The sequence below is a fragment of the Alligator mississippiensis genome, chromosome 1, assembly GCF_030867095.1.
Source record: "Alligator mississippiensis isolate rAllMis1 chromosome 1, rAllMis1, whole genome shotgun sequence".
NCBI classification, from domain to species: Eukaryota; Metazoa; Chordata; order Crocodylia; family Alligatoridae; genus Alligator; species Alligator mississippiensis.
Window position 1 is genome coordinate 255,956,540 of NC_081824.1, and position 19,250 is coordinate 255,975,789.

The 19,250-nt window shown below is 38.9% G+C and overlaps 1 protein-coding gene across 1 annotated transcript in view; it reads right to left on the bottom strand.

The window, feature by feature from the left end:
• Window positions 1-2,429: 2,429 nt before the first annotated feature.
• Window positions 2,430-19,250, bottom strand: part of ZNF654 (zinc finger protein 654) — a 63,677-nt gene continuing 46,856 nt past the window's right edge. The window contains exons 6-9 of the mRNA XM_014603989.3: window positions 19,016-19,155; window positions 13,625-13,766; window positions 9,906-12,216; window positions 2,430-6,418 (exon numbers count right to left, since the gene is read on the bottom strand). Of these exons, the coding sequence (XP_014459475.3) occupies window positions 6,411-6,418; window positions 9,906-12,216; window positions 13,625-13,766; window positions 19,016-19,155 (2,601 nt within the window). The 3' untranslated portion in view covers window positions 2,430-6,410. The remainder of the gene's footprint in view (window positions 6,419-9,905; window positions 12,217-13,624; window positions 13,767-19,015; window positions 19,156-19,250) is intronic.

Sequence of the window (19,250 nt, forward strand, 5' to 3'; positions counted from 1 at the left end):
AAGCACTGCACTTAAAATTTGGCACAGCTGGCTTGGTTCCAATATTTTAGTATATAACATGGGCAAACATTTAAATCACACTTGGGTTTACATTAGCATGCTCATTATTACTGTTTCCCTATATGGAATTTCTCCAGAGCTTGTTTTACATAACAGTTGTCAATGGTATCAGTTTATGGACTGAAACACTGGATGTTGACTCTCCTTATACACTAAATTAAAGCTTGGTAAAGTATTGTCTGGAAAATTCCACCAGCTTTGTTACTGTAATAACCCTTCAGATATAATTTTTGTTAAATTTTTCATAGCTTCCATTCTTATCTGCCCTCTTGATTCCAATGTTCAGTGTATTTTTTAGTCAATTTTTTACCCCTCATATAAGGAATTCTAGTCTGGCTTGCTGTTTACATGGTACCAAACGTAGTCTATTCAAAGCCATTTCTCTCCTCTCTGAGCTACAACTGACAGCTCTGTTGCAACATTCCTTAACCTCCACATCTAACTACTACCTTACTAGTGGCAAAGAGGTCCACTCCCTGAGAACCCTACCACCTTTGCATCTCCCCAGGTTTCCAAAATCCCCTTTTGCCCCATACAATCTGGAACTCTCAATAGCAACCCTCATGCTATTTTTCAATTACACTTTACAATGCTCCTAATCTGTTAAATAGGTAAATGACAAGGACAAGGAAAAACAAAACAAAACAAAAACTTATGCTGGTTAAAAGTGAGAAAAATTTACTGAACTTCTCATCACAGGGTGCCTGCTGATTTCTGAAATTCTATTTTCAGAGAACTAAGAACCCAAGGTATATTGTAGCTTTTGGTGTTTTACTGTAAACTTAATTTGTGCCTACTTTATTTAACTAAATATTTGCATGACAATTCTGATAAGTGTTTCACATAATACATATGCATAATATCCAATGTACAGGATGCATCGTCCTTATACCTGACAGCCCCACTTCTTTGTTACGGGTAGTATCAGTATTATGTGAAACAAGGAGCAAATAAAAAATTTAAGATCTTAAATTACATGGAAATCACAATTCGACATTTTGCTATGGATTATCATTTGTAATCAACATTTTTAAGATTGAGAAAGTCTGGAAGAAAAGCATCTGTAAGAAGAAAAGCATATCTCTAGTGACATGCCTGATGGGCTGAGTATTAGTTTAAAAAGATTAAATTGCAACTCCCAGGAATTGCTGAAGTTCCATAACTGGGGTGCACAGCCTACCAAGAATCTTTTGTTGTTTTTTTTTTTTTGGTGTGGATATATTGGAGGAAATATTTTGTAATCCAGACCTTTAAAGAAAAAAAAAATATTCAATTAGTTCGCCAGTTGTGCGTGTCATGTCTCACATTCTTGTATTTCAAGTTCACTACTTTCCCAGTGCTACATCTTTATAAAACAGCCTGATACTAGTGTTAGACTAAATGCATTAAATCTTTCCCCCTTAGAAAGAAATGACTGTTTTAAATGATAGGATAGTAGTTTGCATGTATTCTGCTGGAAGTAAAACTAGGAAGATACTTTTTAACCCTTTCAGAATTTACTGCTCCAAAGGATTAACATTTAAGCAGTGAGAAGATACTATTTTCTTCATAGCTGGACGATACCACTTGGATTATTTTAAATGTGATTATATCAGCTGCTTCATAAAAATGACTTTTGTCAGCAAAGCAACCCCTCAGCTAAACATATACAGCATAGCAAAGAAATTTTAAAAATTGTTCAAATGCTTCTCTTAATCCATAATTAGGTCTTGTAAACTTCGGTAAAGATTCCCACAATGGAGCAACTTCTATCTTTGGCTGCAGGGCAGAAGGCAGATCCATTGGCATCATGATCCATATCCCTACATCTTTCCTCACTCCCCAGAGAGATTCTACTGACATTGCAGACAGGCCTCCCCATCCTCATGGAGAGCTTTTTTGAAGTTTAGTCCCCACCCTTTCATCCTATATTTAATTTTGACAGGAGTAAATCATGCTTAGATTAGATTAGATTAGACTGAGCCAGTAGGGAGCATTTCCTAATAACTGCTTCCCTACTGGTTTATCAAGGACTTAACCTGTATCTTAGTTTTGCCTAACCTCTTTTAGTTGTTTAACAAACCTTTAACTCTCTGCAAGCAGGCAAGAGAATCTTACACGAGCCTAACTGGTTAATATAACCCAACTCATTATATGCAGTACCATTTTTCAATACTATGCACCACACCTAGGGATTAAATCTGCACAATAGTCTATTGTTTCTTGGATTTCCATTCATATAAACAGCTCTTCTGATGTTCAGATTGTAGTTTTATATGGATATTATGCAATATATTATCACACCACTTACCCAACAGGTATTGCAATGGGTAAATATTGGGGTTGTTTACATCAGGTAGATTTTCAAAAGATAACAAGATCACTTAATATTAACAACAAAGACAATGTTTTATTGAACAAATCTATGTACAGTACAAAAAGGTTTTTAAAATGAAACACTACTGTTGATTTATTGCAGTTTGATGGCTCAGTTTTAATTTGTACTCTTATATAAAATGCAAAGTAAAATAATTTAACATTCAACAAGGAAGCACAAATTTCCTTTCTTGCTGAACTTTTAATAGCTTTTACAAATTAACATAGAGTCCCCAAAATGCATACACTGCATTTAATCAGGTGTTATACAGTACCAAATAAATTAAAAAATAACACTACCACCCCTTTAAGTCTTTTATCCATACCACTGGTGTTAAACAATAAAATAAATGAGTACAGCTGAACCTTCAGTGTGATATTAAAATCACAAGTTTAATGTTATAAATTATCCAAACTATACAATTTATATAGTTTTATTTTATTTTTTATGAATATGGCTAAATAACCAAAGTACCAGTGACCTTTCCCCACAGATATGACCATTATCAACCTACTTTGCCAAACTGTTTGTGGAGGGTGCCTAGCAAGCAGCAACTTTTGAAAATCCAAATTTACATGACCTTTATAATGAATCATTTTTGGATAGTAACAGATGGCCTCCAAAAACTAATCAAGTCTAAAGCCAAGTTACATCCACTTGGAGGACCAAGATTAAAATATAATCAGCACAAAAAGTGCAGCGACTCTGATCCAGAGATGCATTTAACTGCATAAGTAACCTTGGGTATATAAGCACTCATCAGCTTCAGCAGGAGACTTGCCGCATTCTTAAATTTATGCAGATAGCTAAGTACTTTGTTGGATCAAAGCCATAGTCTCAAAGTATTGTAATACACATGACATGATGCTTAAACTTGGGAAAAAATTCTAAATCTTTGACTTGGAACCTTTTTAAAACATAAAAGGTACAAACTCAATATAGGACAGTGTCTTGTATGCAACAATCCTATAAATCATGTAAGAAGGTTATTTTTCTTCAAAATCACAGTTGTTTAATACTCCACTAACAGGTATTAGTGAGCATTTTACAGAAAGGGAAACAACATCTTTTAAACTAAAGCCAATACTAAAAAAAAAAAAAAATGCTACCTGCCACTTGCTACCTTGAGTCAATTTAATGCATTTCTGATGTCCAGTAGGTGACAGTTTCTATTCACTTAGGTGAAATAAATCCAGATTTTTCAGAAACCATATATACTGAACATGCGGTATAAACAAATGGTGGCATCCAAGAAAAGCATCTCCAAACAAAAACAAGTTCAAAACACAGGTAGAAAAAAATTATGGTCACAGTTTTATGCATGTACATAGATGCAGGTATTTACACACTTTAAAACCAAAGAAAATACAAATCTCAATCATGTTTTTAAAGCATCTTCAAACACATGGAGCTTTAGAAAAAGGCAAAAAAGCACCAAAGATTAAAGTACACCTAAGATTTCATACATAAATGTTTTGATACCTACTGACCAAGTTTTTATTTTTTTAAACTTATTATTTTAAAATTAACTTGATTTTCCCCAAACTTATGTAAGCCATGTAACTAGATTTAACAACAAAGTAAAGCAAAGAAAAAGCAGAGCCTGGAATATGCCAAAACATGGCAATCCAGTTCTCAGAACTTTAGACAAGAACATTAGAGTAAGCAAGTGGAAATGTTGAAGTGCATTTGACTGGCTAGGTTCCCACTCAGTTGTTTTTTTGTTGTTTTTTTTTTTTGAAAAAAAGAGAAAGAAAAAAACCCTCTAGAAGTTGTATATATATATGATGCACTTTATCAGTTAGTATTTTGTAAATGCAAAAAAATAACATTCTTTGGTGCCTCAAATGTCATGCAGATCTCTCTAAAAATGGCCCAGACACTGGTATTAATGTAATGCACACAGAGCTGTGATCATAATTTTATACCTTTTTACTTGGGGCTAAATTGAAATTAGATGATAATTTTTGAGGAGTCAAAAAAAGCAAGAATCTGAATTAGCATTCTTTCTTTCCTCCAAGGGAGGGGGGAAAAGGAGGGAGAAGTAATACAAACATATATTTGATTTCACAGAGGATAACTAGCAGAGGCATTATTAAACTATTGAGTTTCAAGTGCCAGAAATATTTTAAAGCCCATTTCACAATGAAACCCTTTAGTTTGCATAAAGTGAGTTGTTGCTACAATTAACAGATCCTTTAGGCATATCTTAGATTTTGAGTCATATTAGTTCTCACATCTCTTGGGTAAGGGAACTGACTGCCTGCCTCCCTATGCTGTACTCGCATTGTGATAAAGCATTCAGGGAGCTAATTAATGGACCAGGGACAGCTGTTGCGTGTTGGCTTATCTTACTATTAAGTATTGACTGTTTGGTATACCTTTTATCCCTATAAATACATCCAAACTTCTAGCTAAATGCACCAAGCAGGGATTGAAATAAATTTTGTATCATCTACAAAATCAAGTTTGTTAGAGGGTAAATCTGCACTGCAATGGACAATCTGAGTTGCCACACTCTTCTGAAGAACGCTTGCAGCAGCATTTCATTATTGGATATCCTATGTTGAGATCAGTTACATACTGATGAAGGTATAGCGGTTTTTATCCTGACAGACCTTTTTCAGTGTCAGTTCTGTCAAGAGCAAGTTGTTGGCTCCAGTACTTAACACTGAATTTCATTTTCACTGCCAGACTCCTTGATTGGTTTCTAGTAAAAACTGCCACCTTTTCAATAAGAACTAGATGGAGTTGTAATGTGCTTTCAGGCTGCACTCTTACATGTTCCCATCCCTTCATCAGATGACTGACCATTAGCTGGTAAATCAAAACTCAGCAATGCATCACTAGCTGATGTTACATGTGTACAGAAGTTGCTTCCTGATCTATTTCTCCTAAATAACATTCTATTTTGCCTTGCCCTCTGGAGTCTTGCTTTGTATTAATTTAATTCCTGTTTCTACAGAAAAATCAGTTCTCAAATTTTCTTCAGGCATATTAACAGCTGAAGGACCTTTATATTACTGTAGCATATTACCTTAGCTTTATACTCAAGCTCACCAATCTTCACAATGTGCATGCCTTCACTGTTTAGTCTCAACCTGCATGTTAGTATTTGTACAAGCTGTATAAGTATTACTGATATTAAGTCTCTCTGTGCCTTTTAGAGATTTTTCATTTAAAAATTTCCAGGAGTAATTTGTAGTTTTGCCATATACCTGAAAAAAAGGCTTCTTTTAAGCGCAGCTTGTACAACTGACACATTTAATGTCATACCAAAACATTTTCCCTTGCATACAACGAACTTCAATTTTTTGGCAACTTGACAGTGCTGTCCATCTCCATTTTTCCTCACCACACTCCATTTTGGATTCTGAATATAACTGTGTAAAATAAGCTCCATTCTTTTTAGTGGAAAAAGGATTAAGAGAACCCAGCTTTGAATAAAAAATGAGTTTCGTCTATCATTTTTTTCTCCATACCATGACAATTAACAACGTCTCCCTCTAAATCACCTATTTTTGATAAGGTGAAGAGACATCCTTTGAATGTGCATGGAGAAGAAAGGGTTTTCTTTTTAACACAGCATTTTAAGCCAGTTACACAGGTATCAGATGCTTTTTTGATAAGGCAATAAACCACTTCTCTCGTCTCTCTGCCCAGCTGACTATTAGTTTTCTTAAGCCCTCAAGCTGGACACATTGTGCTGCTGTCCTTCCATCATACATTAGGAATTTATGTGGCTGTCTGGATAACTGGTACTTTGGGGACTTTGTAGTAACCTTTCTGGACTCAAAATCTGCACAGCTCCCACTACTCCTCTGTGAGTTCTGTCTAGAAAATGTGCTTTGTCTTTTATCAAGGTCATGTGTTTCTTTAGTAATTTGAGACTGCTTTATGATTAAGGCCAACTGGGAAGCAGCAAACTGATGCTTCTTCATGTAGTGTTTTCTCACACCACTCCAAGTTTGATGCATCTTCCCACAACATTTAATCAGGCACCTGTAAAATAGATCATGTTGGTTACTTTTTATCTTGATCCTGTACAAATGATGCTTTAATTTGAAATTTTGTACATGTTGATCAAATTTGCCTCATTTCAGTATAGAAGGAGAAAAGGTATAAAGTACCCCAATATGTCTTTCATGAAGGCTCTTTCATCAAAGCTGTCCATTTGTTTACCTTTCATTTCTTTTCCTAAACACTTAGCTTGGCTGAGCTTATCTTCTGGTTTAATATTTACCTAAAAAGTATTACTAATCATTCCAATTATATTCCTTCTGATATATTCTAGCACATTCAATTTGCTTACAGGTGGTATTAATCTACAGCTGTTCTGCCTTTCTATCTGGCTGCTTTCCAGGACTACTACTTTTTCATTGGCATCTCCCTCTAAATCAGGGGCAGACAATTATTTTGGGCAGAGGGCCACTTACTGAGTTTTGGTAAGCTGTTGAGGGCTGCATGGGTAGCCCTGCCCCTTGATAGGTGCCCCACTCCCTGGCAGCCATCTTGGGACCAGAAATCCTGCCCCTAATCTCTGACCTTTGCCACTGGAAGTCCCTCCCCTTGTCCCTGGAAGTACTACTTTGGGGAAAAGGGTTTGCCAGCTCAGGGGAGGAAAAAAAAACCTAGTTACATACTAAAAATCAAACACCCAAAATAATGTATTTTAATTTAATTAAAAAATACATTTTTGTCCTGATTTGTGTGCATTTGTGCTGCATATGCAGAAGTGATACATATGGGAGTCTGTGGGGGTATGTGGATATGGGAGCCATGTAGTGCAAAGTGGCCAGCCAGAAGGCAGGAAAAAGTGGGGAAAGTGGCGGGGGGGGGGGAGGAATGGAAGTGAGCAGGAATGCAGGACTTGCACCAATATCCCAGGACCAGTGCTGGCAGGGCCCCAAGTGGGGCAGTAGGAGCAGGGGGTATGACCTGCCAGGGGTCTGTGGAGCCAGTCCAGGCTGCACCAGAAAGGACAGGGAGGAGCTGATCTGGCTCCACAGAGCAGCAGCACTGGCCATGTGGAGCAGCCACAGGCAGCACAGAGGTGGTGGTGAAGCAGCTGCACCACAGCCTAGCACAGTGTGAGCTCTGGGCAAGCAGCCGCAGCAAACACTGCCCAGCAGCAGCAAGGGGGGGGGGGGGGGGCAGGGGGGATGCTTTCCTCCGTGCTCAGCAGCAGTTCCTGCCCAGCCGCTGCTCCCGCAGCTCAGCTCCAATGGGTGAGACTGGAGCTGGCGCAGGGCCCAGGCCAGCAGCAGCAGTGGGGAACAAACTGCTGCTCATCACAGGGGAAAAGTGGCCACTCCCTCTCCCCAGGGCCGGTGCTCCATGCTGCAACCGCTCGGAGCCCATAGGGGGTTGCTTGTGCCTGTTCTCCATAGTCACCAGTGATGTGGCGGAGAGGCAGGACAGCCCCACAAGGGCTGCGAGTGGCTGCAGCAGGAAGTGCCAGCCACTGGGGAAGGGGGGACACTTTTCCCCTATGCTGAGCACTAGGTCTATGCGAAATTTCACCGAGTGTTTTGTTTTGAAACTGTTTCTACATGTTTTGAGCTCGAAACAGCAAAATTGAAACGAAACAAAAAGCTTTGAAGCAGCTTCAAAACTAAATGAGGGAACGCAAAACATTCTGAGTTGAGTTTCGAAGCAGCCTGGTGGCGGGAGGCAGGGGAGAGCCAGGGCTGTGCTCCTTGCAGCTCCATAGCACCATGGAGCTCAGCCCAGTGGTGGGAGGCAGGCAGAGCCAGGGCTGTGCTCCACCTCCCACAGCTGGGCTGAGCTCCATGGAGCCCGGCGCTGGGTGTGGGCTGTGCCCACCACCAGTCCCAGGCAGCAGTGGCAGCCTCCTGTCATCCGGCACAGATCCAGAAGCCCACACCCCCGGGAAGAATCTGGCACAGCCCCACAGCCTTTCCGGGAGTGCAGGCCCCCAGATCTGCATGCCGAATGACAGGAGGCTGCCGCTGCTGCCTGAGGCCAGTGACAGCATCAGGTTTCCGCAGCGCTGGGTGCGGGCTGCCAGCCCCTGATGGCAACAGCAGCCTCCCGTCATCCAGCACAGATCCAGGAGCCTACACCCCCAGGAGGAGTCTGGCACAGCCCTGCAGCACTCCTGGGGGTGCAGGCCTGCAGATCTGCACACCGGATGACAGGAGGCTGCTGCTGCTGCCAGCAAGCGTCACAAGTTTTGCTTTCAAGATTTTGAGGCGCATTTTTGAAGAAACCTCTGGTCTCAAATAAGCTCTCAAATTTTCTTCAGGCACATTAACAGCTGAAGGACCTTTATATTTGCATAATATTAACTTAGCTTTATACTCAAGCTCAAGTTTACTAATCTCCACATTGTGCATGCTGCTACCAACAAGTGTCACAAGTTTTGCTTTTAAGATGTTGAGGTGCATTTTCCTTGAAACCTATCTCCTTGAAACTTGGCAGACTTCATGCCCTCAGAAGCGGCTACTATCCCTGCAATTTCATCTGAATCAGGCAGGAAATTACAAAGTTTTAGCCACTCTCATGATTCCCCATTATAGCCTATGTCAAAAACACATCGAAACACCACAACAGTTTTGATGAAACTTAACGGGACAGCGCTTCAAAACAAAACGAAGCAATATCCCTTCGAAAGGGCAAAATGGATGTCAAAATGAAACTATGGCGTTTCGCACAGCCCTACTGAGCACCAGTTCGTTCCCTGCCACCGCTGCTCAGTCCGAATAGGCGAGCGTAGTTGTGCGCAGGGTCAGGGCTGCATGCTGCTCCCCACCTGTAATGCAGGGCTTGGGCAGGGGCACTTGGAGTGAGCAGGTCCATGGGAGCCAGTGGCGGCCAGGTGAGAGTGCAGGGCCCACGTGAATATCCAGGGCCAGCGCTGGCAGGACCCAGAGCAGGATAGCAGGACCGCAGGGTCCTGGCCAGCAGGGGCTCTATGGAGCCAGGTCAGCTCCCCTCTCTCCCTGGTGGTGCAGCCCAGCCCAGCCCAGCCTGACTCCACTCCTGCCAGCCCACACTCTGAGCTCCTACTGCCCTGCTGGCACTAGCTCTGTGCTCCCACATGCTGCTTGCTTCCATTCCACCCCAGCTACCGCTTTCCTGCCCGGCTGTCAGATCCCAGCTACATGGCCGGACCATGGGTCTCAGCAGGAGCTGGCCCAGTCCCAATACATCACTGGAGCAATCCCCATGGTTCTTCCCTACCTCCCCACCCTCTCCTTACCTGAATTTCCTGTGCTGGTTCAGCCACAAACAGCCCCAGGGTCCTAGACCAGAAGCCCCTGCCTACCTGGGGGGGCAGGGCCAGGCGGGCCTACCGTGGCTTCTTCTGGGTCCTACTGCCCCTGGCTCCTGTCAATTTTCTAAATTTTTTTTAGGGACCCCACATGCCAGACAGAATGGCCTGGCAGGTCACATCCAGCCCACGGGCTGCATTTTGCCCACCCCTGGTCTAAATGCATGCATCTAGAAACATTGCAAGACTTACTTTCATCATCTGAATCGAATCCAAAGAGCGTCTGACATTTCTTTTGTGCAAGGTGAGCCTCAAGTGCTTCTGAGTTACAGTAGGTGGTCAGGCAGTTGCCACATCTAAATCTTTCTGGTGATTTGCTACAAACTTTATCCTGCTCAGAATGAGCGTCTACTTTATCAGTCAAAGTTTTTCTACGTTTTGGCATGCTTATGTATCGTTCATCAAGGTAACTGGGAGGCAATGGTCTAACATATGGTTTTGTTAATATTAAGCCATATGAAGTATTTTCTGTTGTCTGATTTGGTTTGGAAGGTAACTGAGAAACTGCAGCAATGTTGTTTTGTGGCATATCATAACAATTCTGTAAAACTGGTAACAGCGAACCATTTTCTGTCCTTGTCTCATCTGCCACTCTGTCCAAAGGCGTATCTGAAGTAGTCTGCTCTAGTTCACTGTGCCCATTTACTAATTGGTCACTAACAACACTGCAAGTTTCAGAATTTGGCTGTACCACAGGTGTCTTTTGGTCTAGCAAGCTTAAAAACGTAGCATTAACATCGGAACTTTCATTTCCATTCGGAAGGATATTGTTTGTTTTCTTCTCAACACTCTGGATATATGTCTTTGGTTCTGTAGAGTCTTTCCTCGCCTTCCAAGTTGGAATAGGTAAATCTACAGTTTCTTTTTCATTACTAGATGCATCCTTTTCTGTGGAATCACAATGTAATTCTGAAAGATTATCTGAAGAAATTTTTTCACTTACTTCCTCAGAACTTTCTGGTGTTCTGTTTAAATAATGCTGAGCCTCATGTTCATATAGCAAAGGAAGCTCTTCAAAAAGCTCACAGCACTCTGCGAAGTTGCACTGAGCCTTAAAAACATCGTGACTTTTTGTATGCTCTGCAAGTTCCGTGGACAGCTTAAATCTCTGATTACAGTTAACATGTAAACAAAAGTAAACATTTGGATATACATGTCGTTTTAGGTGATCTATAAAATGTTGAGAATCAGCAAATTTTCTCTGACAGAACCGACACTTTCCTTTATTCCACTTCATTATATGCTGTTGCACCTTCAGATCAGTCGGGTGAGCTTTTCTTGCATGTTTATTAAGGAATCTTATCTTTTTAAACACCCTAACACAGCCACTGGCAGGGCACTTAAAGTTTCCCTCTTGATCCATAACATCCAGATCCTTTTGAGAGCACAAGGCTCCATTTACTTTATGAAGTATAGGAGACTCCATATTTGGACTTTCTTCACTCTCAGGCAAACTCTCTGTAGTTAAAGGTTCAAGAGTATTATTTAAATAGCTGTCATAACTGCCATTCTCAACAACATCAACCTGTTCGCTTACATGATTTTCAACCACATCTGATACCGGCTCAGGATTGTCTGCTTCTGTATCAGCACTTGGAATTATTGCAACCTCTGGTTCATTATCCTTAGAACTGTCAGAGCTTCCATTTTCAAAAGAGATGGATGCCTCAGAACAATTCAATTCATTTAAAACAGGGGTTTCTGAATCCTCCTGTTGGACTACAGCAAGATGCTGTCTTTGTATTTTCTTGACATGATTCTTTAAGTGCTTCAACATGAGTCCTCTTTGCCTAAACTTTCTACTGCAAATTACACACGAAAAGCTTCCTTTTTTCTGGTGAGATTGTGCATGCCTTACAATATGACCGCCAAGAAACTCCTTGTTGCATAACACACAACGGTGCCTTGGTACATTGTGATCTATCATTTTCGATGCTGCTCCAAGAGCTGCGTAGTTCTTTTTGGCATTACCATGACCTTTGGATTGGGCTCCAGAAAGGTCTTCAGGGTCGAACTCCCCACTGCTTAGATCTGCTAAACAGACATGATCTTCACCTAAAGACTGATGTTCTGTCAGTTTCTCTGTATTTGCAGCAGAATTTTCCAGTGTACTTTCACCTAAGCCAACAGAGGCTTTATCACCCAATAGTGCTAAACAGTTCTGCTTGATCATCAAAAAATTCCAAAACTCAGGATCAAAAAACAAACCCTTTTTCACAATTGGAAGCAATTCAAAACGTACACGGTTCTGTACAGAACTAGCACGCTCATTATACTCTTCATCTGCACATTTATATAGCCGCTCAACGGTGTAGTACGATTCTAAGGTACGCTCAAGAAAGAAGACAGAAAGCGCACAAATTCTGAGGATTTCCAAGTCATTTGGCAAAAAATGAGCAATTGTTTTATATATAAGACTTTTCATTATTGGATCATCACGGAGGTCCAGTTGCAGAGCACAACCACATATCTCAACACAAATCTGCAAACCATCTTCTCCCACCTGCAAAAGTAAATAAATAAATCAATAGCTGATTATTGAATATATCCTGTTTTTATTTTCTGCTTGCTTAATTCTAAGCAGCATATCTGACTCCAAAATAAAACTACTAAAAAGGACAAAAGCAAACACTTAAAATACTTATTTTAATATGTACTAAGTTTGTATTTAACTATTTGTAAGAATTTTAAGAGGTCAAAACAATCTTAGTTAAAAAGTAAAAAATTTAAAATCCTGTTTAGAAGCAGATTTTAAAAAATAAGACAAACCACAAATATGCCTATGCAGAACAGCAATTTTTCACAGCAGGCTACACTGCTTCAGATTCACTAGCAATGTGTATTTCTGTAGTTAGAGAGAAAAAAACCATTTGGGAATATCTTAGCAACCGTTTTGAAAGGTATTAATGCAGAGAATTACACCAAGCAATGTTATTTTATCTCCATCCTGATTAAACATAGTATTTCACAGCGCAAGTGGACAGTTCCTTTAATATGCCTTCACAGATTCTAGAACTACAGAAGCACAATGGAGTGTTTTCCTTCAAGGTGTGCTTATCTTGGTTTAATTTAGTTCTCATTTTAACCTGTACAGCATTAAAAAGGCAAATGCAGTTTTTGTTTTCAGTGGACATCAAGTGACAAAAAGAAATAAAATGAAAGCAATCAAAAGAAGATTTATTTGAAATTAATGGTTGAACCTCTGCCAAATGAAGAAAAATCAACACTGAAAAATGCTATAAAGTTTTCTTCATGTAGGTAAAAACAAATAAACAAGACACATCCATCTTCTAGTTTGGAGATATAAGAAAACAATGAAAAAAATTATGTTCAAGTATTTTATCCCTGGAAATGTAATCTTTTCACCGCAACGTTTTACAACTGTTATTAATATTGTTATATGCTTATATACTGCATTGTGATATCCCACTGATATTTACTATACTCCAATTGCTGCGGAGCAATTTTAAAAACCATCATAGCCTAATTAAAGGATCAGATTTCTGCAAGAGTACATTACTGTCCCAATAAGTAACACCTGAGATAATTATGGTTGGAAGACTAAAGCAAAATACTTAAGTTTATACTTTGTATGTACATTTATAATTAAGTCAGTCACCCTTTTGTTTATATTGGCATTCACTAAGCAAAGAGCAACATAACAAAAACAATTTTAAAAACAAAAACAGTTGTAAAACCACCAAAGCAGATGAAGGATCTCAGAATCACATATACTACCCAAGGCGATACTATACCAGCTCACTTCCTGGGATGGGATTTCATCAGGTTTCAAGTTAATACTGCCTATATTCCCTTCATCTCCCCAGACTGCAATGGGCCAGCACATAAATTATGGTGACAATTTACTTCCCAATCAAATTGGTAATACAAGGAAAAACACCACTACTTACTTCATCTTTAATGATCTTCATAAAAGGGAAAATGACTCTGACATTTGTAGCTATCCTTAAAAGCTGATAGCATTGGTCAACAAATACTTGTTTTGATGGATTAGATTTAAGCTGTAGTTTACTCCAGATGAAGATGAGGTCCCTGTAAATATGAACAAAACAGTTTTGTTGGGCCATAGTTTAAACAAAGCTATCCCTAACCAATGTGCATTACAAACAGCTCGACTGATATTTACATGTTATAAGTGTTATTATATTTTTATATAGTATATTATATCGACTGTTATTTACATGTTATAATTATTTGACGATTTAATACCAAGCTAATTTAAACTACAACTATATACACTAAGCGGCACAGTGGAAAATGTAATTTAACCACTATGTTAAAGCATCCAAGGTATCTCTTATCACTGATCCAATAAAATATGCAAAGGAAAATTAAGGGATCTAGTTCAGTATTGCAGAGCTCCGTACAACAATGAAAGTGCTTCCAGCATTTACCATTTCCTACCTAAAACAATGAGGCAGGAAGACAGCTGTGATGAGTATGGAAATGTTTTGGAATTAAAATTACTTTCAGTATAAGGCTAGAGAGACTTTTGGGAAAAGTGAATGTTTAAGGATGTAAAACAGAAGCAAGATGGAGACAAGTTTTCTGATCTACTCCACTACTAATTACCATCTGCGTGCGTGTTATACCAGCATTGTCTTTTTCTGCTCAGTCATGCCATTAACTCTTCTAGTCTATAACAAGTATATGAAATTATCAAGTCCATCTGCTGAGGATTTCTCTCTCAAATATGTCATTTGCACATACAGAAGAAAACTAGAAAAAAAAATCCTGACCAATATCAAGAGGCACGGAGTAAAAAGGATGATCTGTGCCATAGATAGGTGCAGCAGAATGAAATCCTGTCAAAGTAATGGATGATTGGTCCCTGGTCTGGATGACAGACAATAATAGAAAGGTTGATATCTAAAGAATCGTTACTTAGCATGACAACATGTAATTTACAGGCCATTTTCACTAGGATAACTGGACAGTTGAAAATGTTATAAAAGCAGAGGAGCAATGTGAATGAGTTGAAAGGAAAAAAAAAAATGGATCCAATATAAAAGCTACCTTTCAAAAAAATATATATAGATCTGTAGAAACAGCTACAGGGATTGTCATGGGATAGTTCCATATATTTAATCCCTAAAGAAGTTCCATAATGTTCTAACTGAAATCCAAGAATTCTTCCTCAGTCTACAAAGATTAACCCATTACTTCCCTGCAAGACATGCAACGGGGAATCCCATTCACATTTCTTCTTCTGCAGAAGATGAAAGTAGAATCAGCATTAGTACAGAAACAGAACATTTGGCCGACTTTCTACAGAAACTTCAGACAGAAGTCTGAGGTTTGCCGCCGAGTATGATAGAACAATATTACTTTAAAAATTTGAGTGTCCCCTTGGCACTATTTAACATTTAATGCACATAAAGTTGGATCAGCCTTTGTATCCTGAATCTCGCAAACTTGGAATGTAAATTACTTATGCAAAGAATAAAAGTAAAACTTTAGCTAGCATGTAGTGAATTAGATGATGGAGTTTTCCTTATTTTAGTAACAGGTCTCAACATTATGAAAATGAATAAAGTAAAAAAAAGCGACCGATACATTTAGCTTGAACATATTAGGGATTAGCTATAACACAAAACCAGCCAAAAACCGTCGACTGACAGAGCCCACTCTTTTGCAACAAGTACATGCTGTTCCACCAGACTGAGGAAAAAAACCTGTGTCTTAAGGACCCTAAACAAGATGCATGCTCAGCTTTGCCAGCATCACTAGCATATCACAAATAGTTCATGTCTCCCTAATTAACTTTGTGTGAAAGGCTCAGAAGTAATTTGGTTACTACCTAAACATTCAAAGCAGTTATTTCAAGAAAAAGTTTGTAACTAGCAAAGAAAGAACAAGATGAGCAGCTGGTGAAGGACACAAACATTCACTGAAAGTAAAGGTCTTTGAACTCTCTCCTCTTAATTTTTGTTTTGTTTTAGTTATTTTTGCCTACCAGCTAGATTATTCCTTTGTAGGATGGCTTTTGACTAGGACTTAAATTTTCCTAAAAGCATCAGGAGCCTAATACTTTGGAACTGGAAGACCATTCAAAGTCATTATTCTTTGAGTATCTGGCAGAAGAACACCAAGAGACCCAAGGTACTTTGGATACAGGTAGCAGTCTAGGCACAGCAATGCTGAGTTTGGTGCAGATTAATTTACCCTGTCAAAAAGCTTTTCTGCTGACTACCTTATTTCCAAGATGGCTTGAGGGTAGTGTGCACTGCAAAGATACCTTAAAGCTCTTCAGTGCTTTAAGCTTCAGCTAAAGCTTTGAAAATGGGACTTAAACTCCTATACCACTTGGATTGCTTTGAAATGCAAGATAAGATCCAAAAGCTGCCCAGTTCTCTGAGCAAATACTGAACATGGTGTGAACAGCTATGGCCATCCTTAAAAATAAATATGCATGATATGAAGCTTTTCAACCTTCTTTGCTACAAGCCTTAAGAAGAAAGGGAAGCATATGCTTATTTCTGGCAGATGCATAAAATATCCCCTTACTAGAATGTACATGCAGAACACGGAATGTCTTAGCAAGAGCCCACTCAGTTCACTCAACACGAAAAAAATCCAATTCACTATTACACAGTCTTAATGCTAATGACCATGTGATAAACACGCCAACAGTTCACTCTTCTGCCAAGCAAATGACCATGAAAAATGCTGGGGAACAGCCTATTTACATACCCAAAAGGTTTCCTAATGAGGGCATGATATTGTTCTGCATAGATTTTTATGTAAACATTCTGGTTGCCAGTTTGAACTGGGATCATCTTTTGGAATACTGGGTCCCTGAAGATCCTCAGTCATAGTTTATTAAAGATTGACCTTTCCCCAACATTTGTATGCAACTACCCCTGGAGAGACCAATGCAGCCTGAATGAAGCACCTACACATGGGTTTTAGTTTCAGGCAAGATATACCCATAGTAGCTATAATGAATTATCAAAAGCATTTGGTAGTTTATTTCTAAATGCTTATTAGAATGATACAGTCCAGGGACAGAATGGCTCAAGGGCCAACCTCCTCCAGAGTAATATGCACACACATGCAAAGAGGTCTATGATCTTGGTAGAAGCCGCTTAAGATATAAAGGCACCATTAAGTGCTAACAATATTATTTGCCTTTATGAAGCCAATTCTCTTGCAATATCATCCCTGCAAGTGCCTGCTGGCCCCAGGGAGTTCTTTTTTTGCTAATCCATAATATCCTGGGTTTTGACCTAGGGTAGGATGCTTTATGTCATTCATAGCAGGGATCCTACATATGCCAAGTCTCTGGGGGAAAGCATTGAGATTTGGGGTACTATATCTTGAACCCTATTACCACCAGCACTAGCACATTGACACAGCTGTTCTTGCATCTCTTAAATAAATGTTGTCCTTCATAACTGAACTGGAGGGATATAAGAATTACTCTACAGGTTCCACAATTGCAACAGATAAATATTTTGTTACAGTTGCACAGAAGCAATTATTTGCTCCAGAACCTTTAGGAAGTCCAGATATTTGCTGCCTCTAAGAAGGAGGTAAATGCACTAGAAAACGGTAAAAATACATTCTTATAATAAACAGATGATATAGTATCAAGCACATCTTCTGAAATTCCATACATCTAAGCTTAGCAAAGTTCTGCCTTGCATGAGTTCAGAAACATGGACTTCAGGATAAGGAAATCTCGTGTGGATTTAAAACAAAAAAATATTCAGGGCATCTCATGCAATAATAATCTAGATATAATAATTAAAATCTCAATGACAACACATATATAGTTATTACTGCCAAATTTTCAAGAACAAAGATCAAGAGAGACTACTTCTACTCAAAATCGAAGACCAAAATATTGAACATGATTTTTCCCTGCCATGAAATTTAAGTTACTTGACTGAGATAGTGCAGTCTGGCAGAATAAATGTCTAGACAGGGATTCAGGACACCTGGGTTCCATTGCCATCATACTGGATGACCTTGGATAAGTCACTTCACACTGCCTCAATTCCCCCAAATGCAAAACAGTTCTCATATCCTCTTCTTTGTACACTTTTTTTTTTTTAAGTGTAAAGATTAACACTATTTAACAGTTACTCTTCTTGATGTACTGTATTAATACTGATAGGCTGAACACAAAAAGGGCTCTATTTTAGGTTCATATTTTTACTTCCTGTTTCATGATCAAGACAAGAAAAGTTGTAATATAAATTTTAAGTGGAAAAAATAAAGCATTTTCCATATATAATCCTTGCTGGACCCTCTCCTACAAAAGCAAGCCTTCTTGTGTCTAAACACTGGTTGTTCTTGATAAATCAGGAAGTCAAATCTTTGAAACTGGAAAATTTTTGGTCTTTTCCAGTCTGATTTTAAACCCTTCCTTCGTTCACAAAGCAGATTAATAAGGGTCAGCAAAATGTCTTGCCTTCTAAACACCTTAAGCACAGGCAAAATTATAGGATCTTTATTAAAGCCACATCATTTTATAGATTTAACAGAAGGAATTTTATAGGTAGCAAAGGGATTAGTTCCATCAGAAACTTTTTAGATCTTAGAGGTTGGAATTTTTTTTAATTGTAGTGGTTCTCTTTAGAGAACAAATTAAAACAAACAAAAAACCTCAGGCCATCTTGCAGGCTGAAGACTTATTTGCATGACTTGTTTCTTTTCTAAAATGATGCGATCTAACTTTGTGGTATAATAATTTTGATGGAAGTACAGATCTTTACTGGAAGATTTGTGCAAACTTTGAAAGGAGCCATTACCCCTGGGATACATTCACATGCAATAAGGTATCTGACATGTTCTGGAGTAACAGGATTTGTACTACCCTAACTAAAAGAAATGCGCAAGACTAGAATTAAGAATAGTAGGTTTGCACAGCATACAGTTCAGTCTTTTCTAAACAATAAAATGGACATTCATAGTAAATTGTAGGGTAGCTACTATAATATCAACCTGCCTATCTAAAAAGGCTGGACAGCAAACAATTTAGGGTGCCAGACTTAAGGCAGCCTATATTTACCACAATTTACTAACTAAAAAGATTATCTTTTACTAGTCTGAAGTTACCAATATAGCAAATATATCATGCTTACTACAAAAGCCCTCTTCCATTACAGATATGAATTGTATAAAAGACAAAATATGTCCAACATGCATACCAAGTAAAATAGTTACAAAGGCAGTTTTAAATTTTAGATAAGCCTTAAAGTTAAAACCAGTGCCACTTTTACATTAAGTATTCTTCATCTGCCAAGCTGTTTCATCAGAAATAAAGTATTTACCATATACAATACATGTCCCCACTTTGAAGCTGTGGGACAAGGAACGATTCACATAGCTGTAAGGCTAAGGTGGTCTTCCCTTCTTTTTCAGTGTTGCAGATGATCTCAATCCCACTCCTGCAATCAGTCCTCAGCAAGTGCTAGGCAATTAAAATAAGACCAATTTAGATAAATTTACTATCAGGAAACATACGATCAAACCTAGCTGTGCTAAAGCAGTCACTGAAATATAGAG